Source organism: Panthera tigris, chromosome B2 (genome assembly GCF_018350195.1).
Source record: "Panthera tigris isolate Pti1 chromosome B2, P.tigris_Pti1_mat1.1, whole genome shotgun sequence".
Taxonomy (NCBI): Eukaryota; Metazoa; Chordata; class Mammalia; order Carnivora; family Felidae; genus Panthera; species Panthera tigris.
In genome coordinates, this window is record NC_056664.1 from 150,529,776 (window position 1) to 150,552,593 (window position 22,818).

General features: G+C 60.2%; 1 protein-coding gene across 7 annotated transcripts; it reads left to right on the top strand.

Annotated features, from left to right (window-relative positions):
- The first annotated feature begins 13,076 nt into the window (after positions 1 to 13,076).
- Positions 13,077 to 20,476, top strand: LOC122238463. Of its 7 annotated transcripts, none has more exons than XM_042985373.1 (5): positions 13,077 to 13,105; positions 14,925 to 15,034; positions 16,735 to 17,005; positions 19,171 to 19,476; positions 19,602 to 20,476. In XM_042985373.1, exons 2-5 carry the CDS (start codon positions 14,970 to 14,972, stop codon positions 19,686 to 19,688), a joined length of 729 nt encoding a protein of 242 aa, XP_042841307.1. In that variant the 5' UTR covers positions 13,077 to 13,105; positions 14,925 to 14,969; the 3' UTR covers positions 19,689 to 20,476. The 7 variants fall into 7 exon arrangements, 5 of the variants coding, with proteins under 5 accessions (XP_042841307.1, XP_042841308.1, XP_042841309.1 ...); XM_042985374.1 differs by lacking the exon at positions 13,077 to 13,105 and adding an exon at positions 14,043 to 14,068; XM_042985375.1 differs by lacking the exon at positions 13,077 to 13,105 and adding an exon at positions 16,071 to 16,287 and having other exon boundaries at positions 14,451 to 15,034; positions 16,800 to 17,005.
- The last annotated feature ends 2,342 nt before the right edge of the window (positions 20,477 to 22,818 follow it).

The following is a 22,818-nucleotide window of genomic DNA, read 5'->3' on the forward strand; positions in this document are numbered from 1 at the left end:
CCCTCATGGCCTCCCTCCCTGGGTGCCTCATGGCCTCCCTCCCTGAGCGCCTCGTGGCCTCCCTCCCTGGGTACCTCCTGGCCTGGGTCCCCCGTGGCCTCCTTCCCTGGGTCCCTCGTGGCCTCCCTCCCTGGGTTCCTCGTGGCCTCCTTCCCTGGGTCCCTCGCGGCCTCCCTCCCTGGGTGTCTTGTGGCCTGGGTCCCTCGTGGCCTCCCTTCCTGGGTCCCTCATGGCCTCCCTCCCTGGGTCCCTCGTGGCCTCCTTCCCTGGGTGCCTCATGGCCCTCCTCCCTGGGTCCCTCGTGGCCTCCCTCGCTGGGTCCCTTGTGACCTCCCTCCCTGGGTGCCTTGTGGCCTGGGTCCCTTGTGGCCTCCCTCCCTGGGTTCCTGGTGGCCTCCTTCCCTGGGTCCCTCGTTTTCTCCCTCCCTGGGTCCCTTGTGGTGTCCTTCCCTGGGTCCCTCGTGGCCTCCCTCCCTGGGTCCCTCGTGGCCTCCCTCCCTGGGTCCCTCACAGCCTCCTTCCCTGGGTGCCTCATGGCCTCCCTCCCTGGGTCCCTCGTGGCCTTCCTCCCTGGGTCCCTCGTGGCCTCCCTCCCTGGGTCCCTCGTGGCCTCCCTCCCTGGGTGCCTTGTGGCCTCCCTCCATGGGTCCCCCGTGGCCTCCTTCCTTGGGTGCCTCATGGCCTCCCTCCCTGGGTCCCTCGTGGCCTCCTTCCCTGGGTCCCTTGTATTCTCCCTCCCTGGGTCCCTCATGGCCTCCCTCCCAGGGTGTCTCGTGGCCTCCCTCCCTGGGTACCTCGTGGCCTGGGTCCCTCATGGCCTCCCTCCCAGGGTGCCTTGTGGCCTCCCTCCCTGGGTACCTCCTGGCCTGGGTCCCTCGTGGCCTCCCTCCCTGGGTGCCTCATGGCCTCCCTCCCTGGGTGCCTTGTGGCCTGGGTGCCTCGTGGCCTCCCTCCCTGGGCGCCTCGTGGCCTCCCTCCCTGGGTGCCTTGTGGCCTCCCTCCCTGGGTGCCTCGTGGCCTCCCTCCCTGGGTGCCTCGTGGTCTCCCTCCTTGGGTCCCCCGTGGCCTCCCTCCCTGGGTCCCTTGTGGTCTCCTTCCCTGGGTCCCTTGTGGCCTCCCTCCCTGGGTGCCTTGTGGCCTCCTTCCCTGGGTCCCTCATGGCCTCCTTCCCTGGGTGCCTCACGGCCTCCCTCCCTGGGTCCCCCGTGGCCTCCCTCCCTGGGTCCCCCGTGGCCTCCTTCCCTGGGTCCCTCATGGCCTCCCTCCATGGGTGCCTCATGGCCTCCCTCCCTGGGTCTCTCGTGGCCTCCCTCCCCGGGTCCCCCGCGGCCTCCTTCCCTGGGTCTCTCGTGGCCTCCCTCCCTGGGTCCCCTGTGGCCTCCTTCCCTGGGTGCCTCGTGGCCTCCCTCCCTGGGTCCCTCGTGGCCTCCCTCCCTGGGTCCCTCATAGCCTCCCTCCCTGCGTCCCCTGTGGCCTCCTTCCCTGGTTGCCTTGTGGCCTCCCTCCCTGCTTCCCTCGTGGCCTCCCTCCCTGGGTCCCTCTGGCCTCCCTCCCTGGGTCCCTCGTGGCCTGAGTCCCTCGTGGCCTCCTTTCTCGGTGGCCAGGGGTCTCAGCCTGCACCCCAACTTGGCTCTGGCCTGGTGAGCTCTCTGCGTGCGAGTGGATGGGATCTTCTCCCTACGCCATCAGAACGTGGGACAGCCACGGACGGAAATGCTGTGGACATCCAGGCAGTAACTGTCAGGCTTTGCCGAACCACGGCCTCTGTCATGGGCACCGGGGGCTGTGGTGCAGCCTGGGGACACGGCCACGGCCAGTGCACAGACGGGATCTGCCCCCGCAGAGCTCCGCGTGGGGGGCCCACTTGGCTGTGCGCTCCGGGCCGGCCCCACGGAGGGAGCAAACCACTTTGCGCCGCTGGCTTCGCTGGCAGGGACGTCCCCCCGCGACGATGGGCCGGCTGTGAGGCAGATCTTCCGGGTGTGTCCTGTCTGCCTCTTGTTCTGCAGGTTCTCCTTCGGGGCCCTTCGTCCCTGTGTCGTTCCGACCGCCACGCTGCTGGTGAGAGGGGACACGAGCCGAAGGGCGGGCCGCGGGCCTCCAATGGCCGTGTCTGCAGTGGGGGCGGGGGGGCGGGCGGAGCCGTCGGGGCCGAGCAGCGGCCGTCGGGGCCCAATGGCTGGGGATACACGACTGTTTTCCGTCCAACTAAACGCTGCTCAAGGGCAGGGAGAGACATCGTTTCAGACAAACGGAGACAACGAGGCTGGATTTCGAGAGACGAGTCTGAACCTGGGCGGACTACACGCGTGTGGCCCGTCTGAACAAGCCGCGTGGGAGGTCTGCAGGCACCGAGGCGAGCCGGTCAGAAGCACCTGCCGACGGGCCACGGAGCGCCTCGTTCCAGCCTTTCGTGTGGCACCTCGTGGTCACCCTGGTGCCCTCGCTCGGTGTCGCTATTCCCCTGGGCTCGGGGGGGGGGCGTTCTGGCCAGGTGGACCCCGAAGGTCTGAAGATGCCCCCTCTGAAGGTGTCGAGGAGGCTGGTGGACTCTGCGGGCCCGGTGGGAAGGGAAATGGCCAGCGTCCCTCCGACAAAGGCAGTGTCCTCAGAAAAGCAAACACGTTCCCAGGCAGCGCTCGCGAGGAGGGCTCCGTCAGGCTGCCGAGTCACGCGTGTGTGGGTTGAGATGCCCGAGCGTGGCTTCGAACCGGCGCCACGGAGCCCGACGCAGGGCAGGTGCGTGGTCCTCGCTTCACCGATAATACCCGGAGGCCACGTGCCAGCCACCGGACCCCTCTGCGGTCGTTTCCACGTGGTCGCCGGTGTTCCTCTCCTCAGCATCGGGCACCAAACGCACGGGAGCCTGGTGGCCACGCCGGCGTGTGTGCTCGTCCCCTCTGAGACCCGGTGCCGTGAGCTCTGGGTCCTTGTCGGCCCTCCGTCCCTGAGGTGCAGACCCGACTCTTCCAAAACGAAGTTGCCGCTCCCTGGACGTCGCCTGTCCCTGCCACGGCGTGCACCCTCGGCCCCGTCAGGGCTCCTGCGCGTGGAGCCCGCCACCCCGGGGGCCTTGCTCTGGGCGTGAACAGGCACCTTGCGTGCGGCTCGCCCATCCGGTGCTCCCGCTGCTCCGAGCGGGTCCACGGGAAGGACGGAGGGGAGCCTCCGGCTGCTTTTGAACCCCAGCCGGAGCCACCGGCTCGGGACCGGGCCTTTCTTTGGAAGCCGATTTGGGTTCATTGAAAGGGGGCGGCAGGGGGTGGGCTTGCCCCCAGAGCCAGCAGCCTGCTTTGCTGGCACTTCTGGAAGGAGCCCCTCCCGGGCAGGCGTCTGTCCACTCGCCTGGCCCCGCGGTCCTGGAGCTCGGTCGGCGGCGTGGCCGGACACGCGGGGTGCCGCTCGGGGGCCAGCTCGGCATTCCCCGGTGGATCAGAAAATCTCTTTTCTCGTATTGGGAAGGCTTCGCCTCACTCTCACGTTTCCCTTTTAGCAGATGAGGCGGCACCTCGCAAGGGAAGGACGTTCATGTGACTCCTTCTGCACACGGCGCCCGAGGGCCGTGCTTGTTTACATGCTTGTCGCTGTGCATTGAAATTCCACTCAGTGATGTTCCTGCCCTCTTTCCTCTTTCTCTTACACACACACACACAGACACACACACGGCCATGGCTACTTCACTCAGGGCTGCTTGGTCTGTGGACGGTGCGTGCCCTGTGTGGGGACGGTGCGCGCGGCGTGGCAGATACCTTCCCAAGTGGCTTAAAGTGGCTTGGAACAATTTGAGGCAATGAGGAAACCGAGGCACAGAGAGGCCAAGTCCCTCCCAGGCCTGCGTGGTTGTGAGCCTGCCACGTGAGAGCCCTGTCTCCCACCGCGTGCAAAGCCCTCTGCCTCACCCCACGCGTTTCTCCTTTCCTCCTCGGTGCCCTCACCCCCTGCCCCCTCCTCACCCATGTTCTCCCCACACTTGGAAACGGGTTGTTTCACAGGTGCAGGGCTTCCCGATAGTATTAGAAGCCTGTCATCCAATTTGCTAGCTCTGCTCCTAAACCGTTCGAGAAGATAACACAGATTTACTCTTCTGGTAGGATCCGAGCTAGTTGGGGGTCAGAGAGCACCTTTTGAGACGGTCTTGCCTTTTCGAGCTTGAGAAACAGACGATGAACGGTAGTGTGTTAACCAAATCCTGCAGAGCCACGCCGAGCCCGGAACAGGACAACGTACTGGGATGAGACGGACGAAGCGCCGGGGCTGTTGTCTGCTGGTCACCGGGGAGCACGCGCAGGAGAGTGTGCGGAATCTTGCCGTTTCATACGTCGTAGGGAGCACCTTGGAACGGGTGGGCTGCGTGCAGCGGTGAGAGACCGCTGTGCTCACGGCGGGCAGGACCGAGGAGGAGACACTCCGTTCTGGTCTAGAGCCGAGCCGTGGGCTTCAGGAAGTACTTCCTGTGAAGGGAGGTGGGGATCCTGCCCAGCTGTGGCCGGTCCCCCTGCAGGGGACCCCCGGGGTCCTGCATTTGGTAACTTGTCTGTTTCTCCTTTTTCCTCAGAGAACAAGAGAGAGACAACAAGACCATGAAACCGTTCAGATGATGACGTTCACCAAGAGTTGGCATCACTGGCCGGAGAAGGTCTCAGGAACTCACCTGCCCCCCGAGGCCACTGTCCCCCCTACCACCCCAGCCACTCCGTGAGAGGCCCCGAGCGGCCCCGCAACCCCGCCCCCGACGTGATTCCTGACCAGGCATCTTATTTCCCGGTAGCCGGCAGGAAAAGCCGGCTGACCCTCTCCGCTCCCCCTTTAGTGACCGTGCCGCCGCCGCCGCATCCGAGCTGGGCTCGCGACATCTGTCCACTTCCGCGTCGCCAGTAGAGGTCCGCCAGGCAGAAATGGGCAACGATACTACCTTTCTGCGAACTTCCCACGTGGTCCCGGCGACCCGCGGCGTCCCGGGAGAGGACCTGCCGGAGGCCGCAGCGGGGCCTCCACTTTGGACACCGTCTCCTTCCCTGTGTGTCACGTTTCCCGCAAGCACGTGCTAGCGAACGCATGAAGGAGGGATCCTGTACAGAGCGAGGACCCAAGGTGGAGGAACAGCGTCCCGAAGATGCGCGTTGTGCTGAGTTCCGACGCGAGACCCTCGGCCCACCGGCATCCTGGCCGCTTTCTGTTCTAGAAAAGTCCATGACTGTGAGTTGGCTCAGGTAAGAATTTGGCATCCTCTGGATTATTGGGACATAAAGATGAGGAAGCCCGGAGGACTGACGTTAGGACTGGTCGCTCTGTAGACAGAACTCACTCTTCACAGCGGCAGCTCGGGGTTCTCAGGGGGCCTGAGGACCGGACGCTTCGTCACCGGCCTCTTCCCACACGTCAGCGCTTCCCCTCCCTCCAACGTTTGATGTTTCCAAGGTGCCAGCCGGACCTTATACATTCCTCCAGTTGGCCGACCGCAGGGGCAGCAGGCAGCAACCCAACACACAACAACACACCGCACCTTACCACACCTCACCGCATCTCATACAACGGGCTCCACTCCACCTCACCGCGGCTCAACACGACGCCTCACGACACCACACGGCGCCTCGCCACGCCTCACACGTCTCGCCACACCGCACAGCACCTCAACACACAGTACCTCACCACACCTCGCACGACACGCTCCGCTTCACACCTCAACACGACGCCTCACAACACCACACGGCGCCTCGCCACGCAACGCCTTACCACACCTCACCACACCTCAACACACACACCTTACCGCATCTCACGGCATTTCGCCACACCTCACCATACATCACTACGCCTCACCACACGACGCCTCGCCGCATAGCACCTCACCCACCTCACCACACCTCACGCAACATACTCCAGCACATCTCAACCCCACACCTCACAACACCATGCGACACCTTACCACACCTCACAATACCACAGCTCAACACACAACATCCGGCCACACCTCAGACGACGTAGTGTACCTCACCACACCTTACCGCACGACACCTCACAACGCCACCCACCTCACCACACCTCACCGCACCTCAAACAATTTACTACGCTTCACCACATCTCGACACACAACACCGCACAACGCCTCACCACGCATCACCACGTAATACCTCACCACACCTGAAACAACAGACTACACTTCACCACACCTCAACACAACACCTCACCACACGTCACCACGCAACGCCTTATTACCACGCGGTGCCTCACCACACGACACATCACCGTACAGCATCTCACCACATCTCAAGACACGATACCTCGCCCACCTCACCACAGCCCGTCACCCAACAGCACACAACACCTCAGAACGCATGACCTTACAACACCTCACTGCACGACACCTCACCAAACCTCCAACGACACACCGCACCTCACAACACACCGCACACCACACTACATCTCGCGGCGCATCGTACCACACCCGTGAGATGACGCCATACGAGGCCTCGCTACGCTCACAACGGCACGGCACAGCACGCCGCACAGCACGTCAGCCCCCGCCCCGTACCTCTCCCGACCCCAGCCCAGCGGTGCCCCGCATGAGTGTACAAGCTGGGACCGCCGGGGATCCCCCGGAGGAGTGATGGCAACCTGCCCAGCTGGAGGGAGAAACAAATGTTTGTTTGGACAATTTGCATCCGCTCCTTCATTCTCCTTCTTCAAACCGGATAGAAGAGAGCTCTGTATAATATACACAGAAACCCCTGTTACTGGTGAGATCTTAAATATTTATACCGCGTACAAACAATGCCAAGGAATTCCCTCCACGCCATATATTGACTCGATAAACATGGGGCCATTAGGTAGCGTTTGTCTTATTTATACGTGACAAGTTATTGATTACAGTGGAGTGAAATCTGAAGGCCAAGATCGCAAGATCAAGATTTTTATATACAACATGCAGTTGGGTTTGGCGACCACGATGAGCTGGGAGGTTGACGTGCCGCACTGCTAATCTCCGAGGCCACAGATGTGCAGACCCGGGGAGCCTGGGCCTCCTTGTGTGGCTGGAGGTGGAACAGCCCAGCCTCGCTCGAGTGGGGGCGGGGGGAGCATCCTGTTCCGCTAACACGGCGGCGGGACCCACCCCCAGCACCCGGGACGCCCGGGGTCCTGAAGCACCTCCCGCGTGTCCCCCGTCGGTGACTTTCTGGATTCGTCACAGAAAGGCGAATCGGGAGGGATGGTTGTTACCCCTCTTTTCTGCTCCGCACCCCGCCCCGGCCAGCTCTGGGCCCTCAGCGCCGTTTCCCTTCCGAATGCTGCTATCGTTGAGAATAATAGGAAAGCAAACACAGCGTGGCTTTTTTCCACAAAAGAGTGTAGACATTTCAGAAGAACATGTTTCATTTTATTATTATTTATCTCTGGGAATAAAGAATACCTCCAATAAGCCAAGAGAAAACACAAAGACCAAATTCCCTCCCACTCTCTAGTCCAGCCTCTAAAACGGTCTTCCTCAGGCCTCCTCCAGCTTCTTAGATTCTGGGTGACCGAGTTTTCAGGCTGTTTGGGTTCAGTTTCCAGGGAAGGTCAGACAGAGCCCTTGTACAGTAGGTTCTGGAGAAACGTGAACCGACGGGGGTAAAACGTCTCAGTGAACAGCAGAGGGGCAGGAGGGAATCAGCACACGTGGACACAGGAGCCCGGTCAGAACCGTCGGCGACAGCCGGCCCCTCTCTGACCTTGCTCACTGAACACGCCGACTTTGACATTCCAGCTGGGACAGAAGTGTGTGCGGGGGACATCGTTCATGACCGCACCTCTGCATCCACGGTGCCCTTCGGTCCCGTCCGGCGGGGTTCGGTGAGGCCCAAAGGGTGAGGGGCTGGCCCACGCCTCGCCGGCCACCATCTGACCCGCGCGCTCTGCCGCTGGCCCACGCCTCCCTGGCCACCCTGTGCGCGTGTCTCCCAGCTCCACGCCGAGCGTGGCCTTAAACGGTCTGCGAGGCATCATTTCCACCTGGGAAACTGGGCACTGGTCTGAATCAGGGCCCTGTCTTCTTTCCAGACAGCGGACTGTGAACATTTACTAGCTCGTCACTGCATCTGACCGTCTATCTTCCCAACCATGGAGCCACTTTCTCCGCCAACCCTCCATTTAATCCAGCCCTGACGGTGAGATGGAGCCACTCGAAAATGATCAGGAGAGGCGGGGAATTAGGCCGAGCAAGAACCGACTGACGGGGACGCGGGCAGAGGGCTCCGAGAGCAGAATCTGACTGGATTTTGGTGACTTTTCCTTCTCCGTTTATTCACAGCCGTCTCATCCACACCTAGGTCTTTTTCTGTGACTTTTCCCTGCACTCTTTTCAAAGCACTCGGCTTAGATTTTGTGGACACGATGACTCTATCTTCATGCACGGATTGGATCGGGATGAGGCTCACCTAATTAAATCATGCAGTTAACACTAGCGAGTCTGACGAACAAGTGTCTGTGCTCTCGTGTGCGCAGAGCTGGGCCAGTGGGGGCAGAGCGCGTGTCCCCTCAGGAGCGGAAGGCCCGCCGGACTCCGGGACACGGGCGAGAAAGCCTCTGTTGCGTTCAGTGACTGCCACCTGCCTCCGGGCTCTCCGCCGCCTCCCTGGGGTCTCTTGGAACCTTTTCTTAGGTTGGGGAGAACCCCACTCCCCTGAGCCTCAGCCTACCAAGCCTCACGCTTTTCTCCAAAGCTCGCAGGTTGATGGGAGGGAGGTGTGTGAGTGTGAGGCCGAGGCCGCAGCCCCGGAGCGGCCGAGAGCGCCTGCCTGCACGCCCCAATTTCAGAAAGAGTTTCCATTGACTGAGGAGCCCCGTTTGCCCCTTGGGCAGGGACAAGGGACCCGCGTTGGGCCGGTTGGAAAGGCTCTTCTGGCCTTGGACTCTAAAGCTGAATGATACCAGGAAAGAAGAATAAAGTCTCGAGTGGATTTATTCTAATGTCAAGGCCCCCTCAGTGTGGGCTCAGAGCAAGTACAGGGGGGGCCCGGGCCACAATGCTGAAATCCTGGAAACTTACAAACTGAGTTAACAAGCTGGTAAATAAAATATTTCTGCCTTTCTACATTGAAAACTAGAGATTTGCAAGGAAAATTTAAAAAATGTATAAAATTATGTTTATTTGATAAAAATTGTAAAAATAACAGAGACAGCTTAATTCAATTATTATTGTGCCTGTTTGGGTATCCTCTTGGTGGGTTGTTAACGTTTACATTATATGAAACTAGAGGTGTACAGAATTCATAAAGTTTTACATAGTCTGCAAAAGCTATGTTGTTAAAAAATCACGATTTTCCTGTTATTTATGTTCTATTGCCCTTAAAGGTCTAATTTACATCACAAAATAAATTAAATATAAAGAAACAATAAATTAAAAAAATTTGTCTTAAAATATGTATTTCTTTGAAATATTCAGGATTCTATTGTAAGAATAGAAAAATGCAAATTAATCATATTTAATTAATATCAAAATTTTGATTCAAATTTAACTAAAGCCAAATCTAAATTTAATTTTTAAAAATTTCAATTAGATCTTACCAAACATTTTGTAAAATCAAACTTCATACTTAGCCACCTAGAACTGTCCATCTAGTGGCCAAAGAGTTGGTATCACGCTTCAGCCGTGTGTTGACCGAGAACTTCCAATTTACCGAATTGTTTATACTGTATCCCGTTCCTTGCTGCCCGGGCCATTGTAGCCAACACTGAACCAATTCCCGAGTTCCAGGCACAGAATCCAAAAGAACGAGGAGCTGGATTCTTGGTGCTGTAGACAAATAACACTGTGCCCTGAGAGGCTCTCCTGTATTTGGGAGACGGAGAGAACAGACCTAACATGTTAATTTTTCTTCTTTCTTACCCGAGTTTTTCTGCTGCTTCAATTAGTACTTCCCCAACTACCTGCCATGAAAACCAGAGTTTTCAAAATTTTATTTTCTATTTGTTATCCCCTTTTGAAAAGTGCAATAAAAATGAGTTCCTCCAAAAATGAAATGAAAAAAGACAGAAAACACAAGCTCCTGTCTTTTGTCGGCTTCGACAGACATGAAATTGCCTTTTCAAACGTCCTTAGCTATTCCCAAGGGCCTGCCCTCAGTTTCTCTGCTTCTCTGTCATGGTCCAGTGGGCAGTGTCCACCCTGTGGCAGGACACAGCTGCCTTCGTGCTGGCCGTGGGGCCTCAAGCTTGTTTGTGAGGGGAGCAGGTATCTAGGGCTTAGGTTGGGCGGGACTTGACCCTCGGTGGCACAGGTGGCCACGTTTATTCCACACAGGTACGCGTCATCCTGGGTTCCTGACATGCCGGCACCCCGGATATCTGTGGGGTCTCCCTTCCCTTTTCTAGTCCTTGGCCACCGGCTTTCCTGTGTTCTCAGAAGCTCACTTTCTGTTGAAGAGCTCTTCTCTGGCACATGGAATCACACCCAAAATGGGCCCAATACTGGGTGTGGGGGACATACTGCTTGTTCTCGGCGGGGCAGCCCTGTGCGGGGCTGGCCTCATGGAGAGATCCCGTGGTCTTTCTGTGCTGCCTGTTGGTGCTTCTCAAGGCAAGAGGGATGTCCTCTCTGAGCTGACTTCTCTGGTTGTCTGTCCCCTTCCTGGGAAGTGAGGCCTGTGTCCCTTCCCAGGGCAGATCATTCCAAGCTGATGGTTTCATGTCATTTCCGTTGATGAATCTCCTTGAGAAAGGCGGTTTGTTGCCTGCACAATAGTTCAAAGTGAAAAAGCCAATATTTGTGGTTACTTTTTGTAAAACACCTTTTTCATCTAAAAGAGTGGGGCGCCTGGGTGGCTCAGCTGGTTAAGCGTCCGACTTCAGCTCAGGTCACGATCTCGAGGTTTGTGGGTTTGAGCCCCGCGTCGGGCTGTGTGCTGACAGCTCGGAGCCTGGAGCTGCTTCGGATTCTGTGCCTGCCTCTCTCTCTGCCCCTTCCCCGCTCATGCTCTCTCTGTCACTCTCAGAAAGAGATAAACATTAAAAAAAAAAAAAAGAGTGTATACAAATTTACCTGTGCCTTTTGGGGAGTGGGCACTCTTGTTTTCAGGACATGGGCTGCGCAGGCTGCGTTTGCACGAAAATATCGGGAGTGGCCCGTGCCGTTGATGGGTTTGGAGAGTAGGACATCCACGGCCCTGCATGGCAAACGCAGGCTTCCTCTTTGCTTGGCGTGGTGTCTGGAGTCCCACTTGCTTAACTCCCAGCGGAGGTGACGGTTTCCACGTGGTGTGGAACTGAAGACGGCGTGCTGTGCACTCAGCAGCTGGCTGGGGCCGTGAGAACCCCGGCGGCAGGGTGCTGGCCAGGAAGGGTTTCTGCACGTGCATTCGTCTCCTCTGGCTGGGCAGCAGGGGCAGAGGCGGTGAGGAGGGGACCTACGATTCCAGCACGCGGTCCCTCCATCTCTGAGTACGAGGCCACCTGAGCACCAGCCACGGGCTTCCTTCTGCACACGGTGCTCCAGTCCCCCCTCGGGCCCTTGCGGCAGCCAGCCAGGGTGTGACGGGGCGTTCCTGCCCCTCAGCCCTACAAGAGGTGGCCGTAAAGAACAGAGAGATGGTGTCTCTGCTTCTTCCTCTTTTCGTATTTACTAGTAGAAAAATGGAGATTTACGTAAAATAAAAGAAGCATTTCTTCTCAGAACTGGGAAAAAAAATCCCCAAATGACATTGCCCAGACGCGCAAGCACCCATCACATGCTTTAAGCCTGCTACCTGGTATATTTCCTGGAAATAAAGCTTGAGATTTGGTGTCAGGCAGACCTGGCTGGAACCCTGCAGCTTTTCAGAGCCGGTGCCGTGTTCTTAGGGGACCGCTCGTCTCGAGTCCTTGGCCCAGGCCGCCGCGCAGCGGTTGGGGCGGTGGGTCTCGGCCCCGCGGGTGAGCTAAGTGACCGTAGGCGGGCCACTTCCTGCGGGTTTGCCTCTGCGGCGTGGGGTGGTCCTACCACAGAGTGTTTGGGAGGGTTCTATACAGAGACGTGTGTGGAATGTGACCCCAACCCATCATCAGGGGCCATTAGTCCCTTTGTGGTGATGGGGAAGCAACAAGCACACAGCATTCACTCAATAAATTCTTTTCCTTTCTCTCCAACTTGGTTAAACACCTGGTTTACAGGCCCTGATGCTCTCAAAAGTGACCTCTGATATTTATAACCTACAGATACCTCTTGGTTTTCCCGCATTCAAGTTTATGTGGAAAGTCATTTTTTTTTAATGTTTATTTATTTTTGAGACAGAGAGAGACAGAGCATGAGCATGGGAGGGGTAGAGAGATGGGGAGACACAGAATCCGAAGCAGCCTCCAGGCTCCGAGCGGTCAGCACAGAACCCGACACGGGGCTCGAGCTCACAGACCAGGAGATCATGACCTGAGCCGAAGTCGGACGCTCAACTGACTGAGCCACTCAGGTGCCCCAGAAAGTCATTCTTAAATTATTTTAATAAACGATTATTGCACACCAGGTCACTCCGCCCCTGGCGTCCCTCCTGCGGGACCTGGCCTCTCGCAGGGACCTGCCGAGTGGCTGTGCTGCCAGGAGCACGGGAACCGTGAGCGGTGAGATCAGGGGTAACAGCCAAGGGGTGAGGCCAGAAGCTGCCTCCTTACGGGAGCTCTAGCGGCTGAAACGTGAACGGTTCTGGAAGCTTTATGCTCCCTGATGTTTTTATGGGTTAATAAAGTAAATATCTCCTTTCAAAAAAGGATGTGTTTAGGAAGCTAAACTGTTCTCTTTTTTGAAATGAGTGATCTATTTTACAGAGCTTAAAAGTATGTCCAGCCCGCCTGCCGTAAATCCTTCCCTGGCTGTAATGGATAATGTAAGCAACGTGGCCGCCGGTTAAACAGTTCCCGGGGTGGCAGAGCCTGGCTGTTTGAAACGCCTCTGCATTCTAAACAGAAACAGATGTGTGAGCCCCAGAGCTGCGCAGAAGTCATTCTTCAAACAGTAGATTAAAACATCTGTCAGGGGAGCCTGGAGGGGCCCGCGGCAGCCGCTGCAGCTGGACCTGCCAATCACTGGCTTCCAGGGGGCGGTGGGAGCACAGAGGAGGCCAGGTGGGAGCACAGGAGAGCTGGGAGGGAGCACAGAGGGGGCCAGGTGGGAACACAGAGGGGCCGGTAGGGAGCAGAGAGGGGCCAGGAAGGAGCAGAGAGGGGGCCGGGAGGGAGCAGAGAAGGGGCCAGGTGGGAGCTCAGAGGAGCTGGGAGGGAGCACAGAGGGGGCCAGGTGGGAGAACAGGGGAGCTGGGAGGGAGCACAGAGGGGGCCAAGTGGGAACACAGAGGGGCTGGTAGGGAGCAGAGAGGGGCCAGGAGGGAGCATAGAGGGGCCTGGAGGGAGCAGAGAGGGGATGGGAGGGAACACAGAGGGGGTCAGGAGGGAGAACAGAGGGGGCCAGGTGAGAGCACAAAGGGCTGGGAGGGAGCACAGAGGGGGCCAGGTGGGAGCACAGGGGAGCTGGGAGGGAGCACAGAGGGGGCCAGGTGGGAACACAGAGGGGCCGGTAGGGAGCAGAGAGGGGCCAGGAGGGAGCAGAGAGGGGGCCAGGAGGGAGCAGAGAGGGGGCCAGGAGGGAGCATAGAGGAGCTGGGAGGGAGCACAGAGGGGGCCAGGTGGGAACACAGGGGAGCTGGGAGGGAGCATAGAGGGGGCCAGGTGGGAACACAGAGGGGCCGGTAGGGAGCAGAGAGGGGCCAGGAGGGAGCAGAGAGGGGGCCGGAGGGAGCAGAGAGGGGTCGGGAAGGAACACAGAGGGGGTCAGGAGGGAGAACAGAGGGGGCCAGGTGGGAGCACAAAGGGGCAGGGAGGGAGCACAGAGGGGGTCAGGTGGAGCACAGAGGGGGCCAGGTGGGAGCAGAGAGGGGCCGGTAGGAAGCAGAGAGGGGCCGGGAGGGAGCACAGAGGGGGCAGGGAGGGAACACAGAGGGGGTCAAGAGGGAGCACAGAGGAGCTGGGAGGGAGTAGAGAGGGGTCGGGAGGGAACACAGAGGGGGTCAAGAGGGAGAACAGAGGGGGCCAGGTGAGAGCACAAAGGGCTGGGAGGGAGCACAGAGGGGGCCAGGTGGGAGCACAGAAGGGGCCAGGTGGGAGCATAGGGGAGCTGGGAGGGAGCAGAGAGGGGGCCAGGTGGAGCACAGAGGGGGCCAGGAGGGAGCACAGAGGGGGCCAGGTGGAGCACAGAGGGGGCCAGGAGGGAGCACAGAGGGGGCCAGGAGGGAGCACAGAGGGGGCCAGGTAGGAGCAGAGAGAGGCCGGTAGGGAGCAGAGAAGGCCCAGGAGGGAGCACAGAGGGGACCGGGAGGGAGCAGAAAGGGGGTCAGGTGGGAGCACAGAGGAGCTGGGAGGGAGCACAGAGGGGTCGGGAGAGAGCAGAGGAGCTGGGAGGGAGCACAGGGGGCTTCACAGGGGAACTGGCTTCATCACATAAGGTGCTAATGTCTTAGAACCAAAGGAAAAGAGGGCAGGTCCCTGCCTGTGGCCCAGCACGAAGGCCAAGATTGAGGGGGTCGGGACAGGGGTCAGAACAGAAGAGTGTGGGGGATGCTTGGAGCTGGAGAGTCCCTCCTTTCCTTGTGTCCTGCCCCTCCTCGAACACGGCCCTGTGCTGGCCAGCGTGTCCTTGTGCTGTGGCAGGAGCTGGGCGCGGAGGGGCCCTCTGGCCTGACATGGACCCTCCAGTCGCCCTGCGGGAGGGTGTGGGCGGGAGGGATGCCCCTTGGCGGGTGGCCTCCCTGCTCGCCGTGGGTCGCCTCCGGCAGCCTGAGCCGGCGCTGCCCTTGTGGGTTTGTGGGAAGTGGTTTCATGATGTCTCACGGCAACTGGTTCTACTTTTTTGTCATATCATGAAATTATATTTGGGTAGAAAAAGATACAGGGTTTCTTTTCAGTGTGTGATTTCTTGTTATTTAAATGATCAGCTGCTGAGACACCTTCATGCTGCCGTACTTTGAAGTCACACGCGTATGGACGGGAGAACACGCTGCCTAGAATACGTGAGGCGCTGCGTTCAGGGACGAGCCATCGGGTGGTGAGTGGCCCCGCAGGGGCTGGCGGTCTCTTCCCCAACGCAGTCCCCGGTGCCCCGGCTGTGGCTGTTTTATCCTCTGGTCTCGGAGCCTGCGCTCCCCTGGCCCCTTCCCGCATGCCACAGGATTAACTTGACTCTGATTTACGCGGACTTGTTGGGCCAGCTCTCCTCAGACAACCCCACGGTCCCCCTCCTGCTGGGTCTCCCCAGGCTTCTAGCACTATCTTCAGAAGGAGCAGCGCAGTCACTCCAGACGGTCGCTTCCCTCCAGACCCTCACGGGGTGAAAATTGTGCCGTGATGGACGAAGAGGCCAAAATGCTTGCCAGACAGAGAATCAGATACATAGTGCTGTGGGGAGAACGTGGTCAGGGACTTAAGAGGCCTGCTCAGCCCTGCCATCGTTCCTTCCCCATGTCCTTCCCCAGTGCACCCTGCTCCCTCTACCACCCCCTTCCCTGGGTGCGGCTGGAAACGAAACCTAGAGGAGCAGTAGGTTCAGTCTACAACAGCTTCCAACCCTGGGGAATATTTAGGCCATATTAACAAATGCATAGGGTCCTGAAGAAAGGAGGTGATAGACCCATTTTACTCCGCACTCAGGCAACTGCTAGAGCATTGTGCTCAGCTGTGGTCCACACATAAGGAGGCACTGTCAGTTTCCTGGAGACCGTACTATGTTGTTCGTGTGCATCAAAGTGTCTTGCATACCCAGTGTAGAGTTGGCAAAGGGGTACTCATTAACTCACTGTTCTCTATTCTTCTATCCAAAATATTCATCTATTGATGAAAATATGTTTTTGATCACTGGCTATGTGTGGGGCAATGTCATAGGTCCTGAGATACAATCGTAGATAAAAGATTTACAAAGATTTGCTGAATGAACATTAATTGCATGTTCAGAAAGAGACAGAGAGACAAGGACATCTATTTTAAGGGATTGGCTCATAAAATTGTGGATGCTGGCAAGTCTGAGATTTACAGGGTGGGCCAGGAAGAGTACGGCCCTCTGGAGGGGGTTCCTCCTTCCTCCACAGACCTCAGTTTCTCCCAGTGTCCCGGTGTCTCCCCCTGCTTGGATGCGGCCCCGCTGTGGGGATCATCCGCTTTACTCAAAGTTGGCTGACTTAAGTGTTGATCTCACCTGAAAATACGCTCCCGGTGACATCTGGACGGGTATTTGGCCAAACGCTGGTGCTGTGGCCCAGCCAGGCGGACACGTGAGCCAACCATCCAGGGGTGTGATGGCTGTTGGTGAGTTTACAATAGTCAGCTTACATGGGAAGAGAATGGGGCATCCCACGCAATCCCAGGGGGAGCCAGGGGTGTCCCACAGCCTCCCATGGGATCCCAGGGGTGAGGGAACCGGGGCAGCCCACTGGATCCCAGAAGTTAAACTGGGACCAGGAGTGGAAACCGTGTGGGTTGACTGAGAGCAGCTGAGGCAGGACCTGCAGGGTCCGGGGTCTTTTCGTATCATTTGTGAAAAGCTCCAACGGGCTTTCAGGCAAGGGCCGCACAGGCACACGGTCACCCCCAGAGGCCTCTCGGTGAGTGACAACCAAGGTGGACGGAACTTGGCACGGCCCGGGCCCAGAGGAAGAGGAGGGAGGGGTGGGCCGTGGGTGCCCTCCTCTGCGGTAGGGGTGGGGGCCCCTACTTTCCCTCCCAAATACCCTGTCTCACGTGATGACCCTGCAGGTCCAGACACACGCCCCCGAGACGCCTCGATTTCCTGCGGAACTCTCTGGCCTTATCTTCTGCAGGTGACTCAGCAGGAAAGGCCCCCAGGGAAACGTGGGGCGGCATCAGCCACAGGGCCGCGGGCCCCACCTCCACCATCTCCCGCCTGCCCGCCCTCTCCCTGCGCGGCACGTCCAGATGTCGCCGTGGGCCGCGGACCGCTTTCAACACCGCTCAGCAGGCTGTGCTGACGCAGGGCTGCGCTGATCCTGCGGTCCTTCACTCCGAGGTGGGGGCAGCGTTGCCCGAGCAGGGTTCTGGACCCGTCAGAGGCTCTCAGCCTCCTCTCCGAGGAGCCCGTGGAGGGAAGGGAGCCTGCGGTGGGTGGGCCCTCCAAGAGCAGGGCCGTTTAGCCTGAACATCCGCCGCGGCCCCCCAGGCTGTGGGGCCCTGACTGGGCAGGCCGGGCTCTGGGAGCCTCGCGGCGCGAGCTGGAGTCTGGGGGCCCGTGAAGCAACTTCACCCCGAGCATCGGGGCTCTGGGGCCACAGCTCCTCCAGCAGGGCCCGGGGTGTGGCCACACCTCCTATGCTGGGCCACCCAAGCCCAGACGCCCGTCCAGCTCTGAACTCCGCTCCTGCCTGGAGCCTGGGGTCACTCTGTCACCCGCGGGGGCACCAGGGTCACTCGGTCACCTGCAGGGGCGCCACGTGGACGAGAAGGGAGAGATGAAAGACCCCACGGCCGGCCAGCGGCGCCCCCTGCCAGCAGTGTGTGTGGTGCCCGGAGTAGTCAGTGCGGTGACCTCAACCCCAGGCCCCTTGCCGCGGCCCCACTCCGTCCTGTGACCCCCACACCCGTGTTGCTGGGCACATTCCCGGCCCCTTCCTCCTGTGCACACCCAGCCGCCCCCGCCCCCCGCCCCCGCCCCCAGCGGACCCTCCCCCAGCGGTCCCACCTCTGCCCACCCCTGTGCCCCGCCTGCTACCTGTGCCCAGGGCCAAACGGAGGTGTCCCACCTCTTTCTTCTCCACAGAAAACACAATAGTATGTCCGAGCAGTGGCCTCTGCTTCCCCGGGCCTCTTCTCCACGCCAGTCTGCGGTGTGCTTCTGTGCCGGCTGCCAAAACCGCCCTGGTTATACCACCCACAGCTTCTTGTTGCCACCCTCCTGGCCCCTTTCTCACCGCCCTCCCCCCCCCCCCATTAATGCTGTTCTCACACAGTTCTCTGTGTGGCCCTCAGGACAGCAGAAGCCACATTGGATATTTGGAGATTCCTTCCATAGGGAATTACTTAGAGAATCTTAGTAGAGCTGGGAGCCAGTGCAGAAGGCACTAGGCCCAGGGACCGGACACACTGGGGAACGCTGTTGTCCTTGGTGGGTCTCCCGGGGCCAGGTACCCACCCCTGGGGCCCATCCTTGGGAGCCCACCCCCCCGGGAACCCACTCCCAGGGACCCATCTTTGGGGACCCACCCCCTGGGGCCCATCCTTAGGAGCCCACCTTCCCAGGAACCCACTCTTAGGGACCCGTCTTTGGGGACACAGCCCCCGGGAACCCACTCCCAAGGACCCGTCTTTGGCGACTCACCCCCTGGGGCCCATCCTTGGGGGCCTACCCCCCAGGAACCCACTCCCCGGGACCCATCTTTGGGGACCCACCTCCCGGGAACCCACTCCCAGGGACCCATGTTTGGGGACCCACCCCCTGGGGCCCATTCTTGGGAGCCCACCACCCTAGGAACCCACTCTTAGGGACCCATCTTTGGGGACCCACCCCCCAGGAACCCACTCCCAGGGACCCATCTTTGGGGACCCACCCCCTGGGGACCATCCTTGGGGGCCTACCCCTCGGGAACCCACTCCCAGGGACCCATCTTTGGGGACCCACCCCCCCGGGAACCCACTCCCAGGGACCCATCTTTGGGGACTCACCCCCTGGGGCCCATCCTCAGGGGCCTACCCCCTGGGAACCCACTCCCCGGGACCCATCTTTGGGGACCCACCCCCCGGGAACCCACTCCCAAGGACCCATCTTTGGAGACCCACCCCCTGGGGCCCATCCTTGGGAGCCCATCCACCCAGGAACCCACTCCCAGGGACCCACCTTCATTGATGCCACCGAAATGGGTTTGCATGCTGTCCACTTTCTGACCTTGTGTGGTGTCTACACTGGCAGAGTTGCCCTGGCATGCTGCCTGGAGGGGGCCTAAGGAAAGTCACTTTCAGGTTGGCAACGCTGTGATCTGCTCCTGGAGCAGAGGGTGTGTGAACGTGGCAACAACAGACAAGGCCCGACACTGAGGTTTGGGTGGCCTCTTTCCTCCACTTCCCCGTTCCCCTGCGCAGTCCATCCCGCGCGAGCAAACCTGCCGACAGGGGTCCTGCGGTCCTAGAGCCCCTTCCGTGACAGGCACATGTTTACAGCTTTGCGTCCGATTCCCCGGCCAGGTCCCCACAGCTGTCAGGTCGATGGAGTCCAAGGATCGTCACATGCGATGTGTCGGGAACAGACCTGTCCTCCAGGAATGTGCCTTCTCTGAGCGTCCTGGGCCCTGCTGCCTGTCGGAACTGGGGCCCCACCCCTGCGTCTTGCTTCCCGGCTCGCCTCCCTACCTGCACCCCCACCTGGCCAGGCCTCTCTCCCCACCTGGGTTACTTTGGGGGCTGGCTCCCACCCTCCTGGCCATGCCCCCAATGCCATCATGTCACTCCTCCGCTCGGAAGGCCTCCTTGGGTCACGTCACAGTCCTCAGGGTAAATACGGTGGTCCTGCTGCCTCTGCAATGTCCCCGTGCCTGAGGGCCCCCTACACCTACACTCCAGCCATACCCGGGGTCCCTGGTCCTGCTAACTGATCCTCGTCATCTGTCCATGCCCAGAAAGCACTTCCTGCAAGAACCTTCTCGGCCCCCAGCTCTGGGCGCACCTTCCGTGAACGCACAGCCCTGAGCGACCCTCATCGCTGAGCTGCTGTGCCCCGTGTACCCCGCCAGACCCACGGCACCGCGGGCGGCCTCTGGGCGTCTCTCAGGCCCTGCACCTGCACCCAGCGCTTGCGTATGGCAGATGAAACTGATAGATGAATGTGAAAAGGAAAAAGACCAGGACCTCGAGGAGAATTTAGTCCATGTTACTCGGAGGAATAAAAGCGTCTTGTCTTGTGAGACCATGCCCGCCTGCGCCCGCCCCAGGCTCTGCCTCCTCATCGGGTTTTCTTGAACTCCTGGACCGAGCTCCTCCCTCAGGCTTCATAGGGCACCTTGCTCAAGCCCACCGTGATGTGTCCCAAGTCGTCTCGAAAACAAGTCTGTCATCTATCCGTGTCTGTCTGTCTGTCTACCATTTATTTGTCTATCATCTCTTACTTATCTGCATCTACCTATCCATCTCTGTCCATCTGTCCATCATCATTATTCTTGTTACCGCTGTTACAATCCATCATCTGTTTAAAGCCTGTGTTCTTCTCTGAGAGTCCTAGCAAAAAAGCGATGGTGCTTTGCTCATTCTGAACCCACAGTGTCTCACAAAAGCAGATAATCACTGTTTGTTTGCCGGGTGCCGCTCGACAAACACACTCCTGCTCCTCACATCGTTTAGGGGCTGCCGTGGCGGAGAGGACTTGTATGTGACGCGCATCCTCTGAAGGGGTGTGGCCAAGACCTGCAGGTGAAATCCAGGAACTGTGTGGCTGTCAGCGGTCTCCAGAACCGGGACGTTCCTCAGGGAGAGCGTCCCACCAGGACCATGGGGCCTGCTGGAAACAGTCCAGAATGTGACGGAAGGATGACCCAGGTGACCTTGAAAATGTCCTCCAAAACTGAGGAGGAGCCCCTCGCTGGCGGGAGAAGGGGTGTCTCCTGCCACGCCGGGGCTGGCCACGGCCACGTCCGCTCCTGCCAGTCCTCCTGGCCTCGCACCCCTAGGCCTGCCGGGTGAGCCGCTCTCAGGACACCGCCCTGCCGGGGGCGGAGCGCGGGGCCAGAGGAGCGCCCACTGACACCGCGGTAGCTGACACAGCACTTTACAGTTTGTCTGGCCCTCTCTGTTGGCCTGTGAGGGAGGGCACACGGGACACTTGGCTGGATTTCCCGCTGAGGCAACAAGCTCAGGAAGGCGTGAGTCGCCGGTGGGGCCCCGGCCTCGGGGGGCCCCCGGACGGCTCTCCGGCAGCACTTGGGGCAGCACCTGTGCCCTCCTCCCCAGCCTCGCACCCGGGCCTGACCTTTCCGGAACGGGAGGATCCGACATCCGTCAGGTCAGGTGTTCACAGGTTCTGGCCGTGTTCAGTGCCCTCGCCGAGAGGCCGGCTTCTGGGAGCCCGGGCTTCCTGTGTTCAGACCGCCGGGCTTGGCCCTGGGGGGCAGCTGTGGTTGTTCAGCCGGCGATAAAAAGGGGAAACAATGGGGGGAAGTGCCCAGTGACCTGCTTTCTTTCTTAGTTATCACTGAGAAAATACTCTCCGACACCGCGGGGAGTGCCCGGGGAGGCCGCCGCAGGGAGGCGGGCCGGGGACGCCCGCTCCGCCCCGGGCCAGGTCACCGGCCGGCCTCACGCACCGAGCCTGCGCTGCGCTGGGAGCCGCCCAGACGGGCCCGGACGGGAGGCGGTTGTGCGGGAGAGTTGGGCTCGAAGTCAGTGGAGCACGCGGGTTTCATCTCCGGGACCGTGCAAACGCCTTGCTCATCTCCGGGAAGGCCACGTTTCTGTTCTCCCATCCAGACAGCTTCCTAGAGCCCCACTCAATGTGCCCACAGACCCTGGGGACTTGGTGGCCCTGCCCTTTCTCAGGCACCTGATGGACACCCGGCCCCCCTCCCTCCGGCCACCGCGTGTTGTCCCACGAGGCTCCGCAGGTGCAGCACTCCCTGGGCCCGGGGCAGTTCACGTGGCACAGCCAGAGCCTGGCCTCCAGCTCCGGGCCGACCAGCCGGTCGCTCTCCCCGGTGCTGCCTGGGCGCTGGCATGCCACCCAGCCCGGGGCCCGGGTCTGCCTGGCGCCGGGCTTCCAGGGACTTGCGCTCACCGTGTGCCAACGTGGACGCGCAGGGAGGGCCTGGAGGGTCCTCCAGTGTGTGTGCAGGTGACGGTGATGAGGCGAGGGGGCCGGAGGGGCCGTGCCAGCCGCTTGCTTCACTGGCCCGGCTCAGGGGTTTCTCCGTCTCCCGGGCAACATGGGCGGCTCGGTTTCACCGTGTTTAGGGTAAAATCGGGCTCCTCCCAGGCCCGCAAAGTCCCAAGGGCAGCCCCGTTCCCTTCCAGCTGAGGCGACGGCCCTCAGCCTTGTCTGCGGCCGGGACACCGGAGCTCGTCCCATCCCGGGTCTTGGCGGGAGCTGCCCTGCGCGGCTGCTCTGCACGGCGCCAGCGGCTCTATGCTCACTGGGTCCTGGCCCTCGCGCCACCTCATTGGCCTCAGCAGGCCCCGCTGTCCGTGGCAAGTCTGGTGTGTCCTGTATTTATTTCCCCCAACAACCACTTCCTGTGATCTGAGCGACCTCGTTTGCTTCTCGCCTGTCTGCTCGACCAGAGCCAGGCTCCTCGAGAAGGAGGAGTCCCTGAGGTCCCGTGCCTTGCTCTGTCCCCGCCCCCGGACCCCAGGCACAGAGTGAATGGCACAGGAGGTATTCGGAAGTGAGCCGGCGATTCGGGAGTACTCGCGGGTCTGGAGTTTGGGGGCCGGTGTGGGGGGAGGGGGAGGGTGGACAGGAGGACCCCTGACCTCCCTCTGCAGCGGGAAGACCTAGTTCTGCACCGTCACTGTGCAGTCTGGGTGCAGCGGCCGCTGGGTCAGGGCACAGAGCACTTGGGCCCCGGAGCTGGGAGCACGCTGGCCGTGCCTCGATGGCTCTGGGCTCCTCAGCTCCTGTCACGGCACACTCCTCGAGTCCCCAGTGAATGCCAGGGCCGTGTGACCTCCTCCGGGACAAGGAGAGCTCCCATGCAGCTCTGGGTGACCCGGGAGCAGTTGCTGAGTGAAGAGCAACCAGACAGACCCACAAAGCATCTCACACCACAGCAGACGTCACAGTGGCGCTGGCAGGACAAGCGTGTCCCAGCCACATCCAGCTCATTCTTCCTCCTTCCAGTCTGGCTCTGG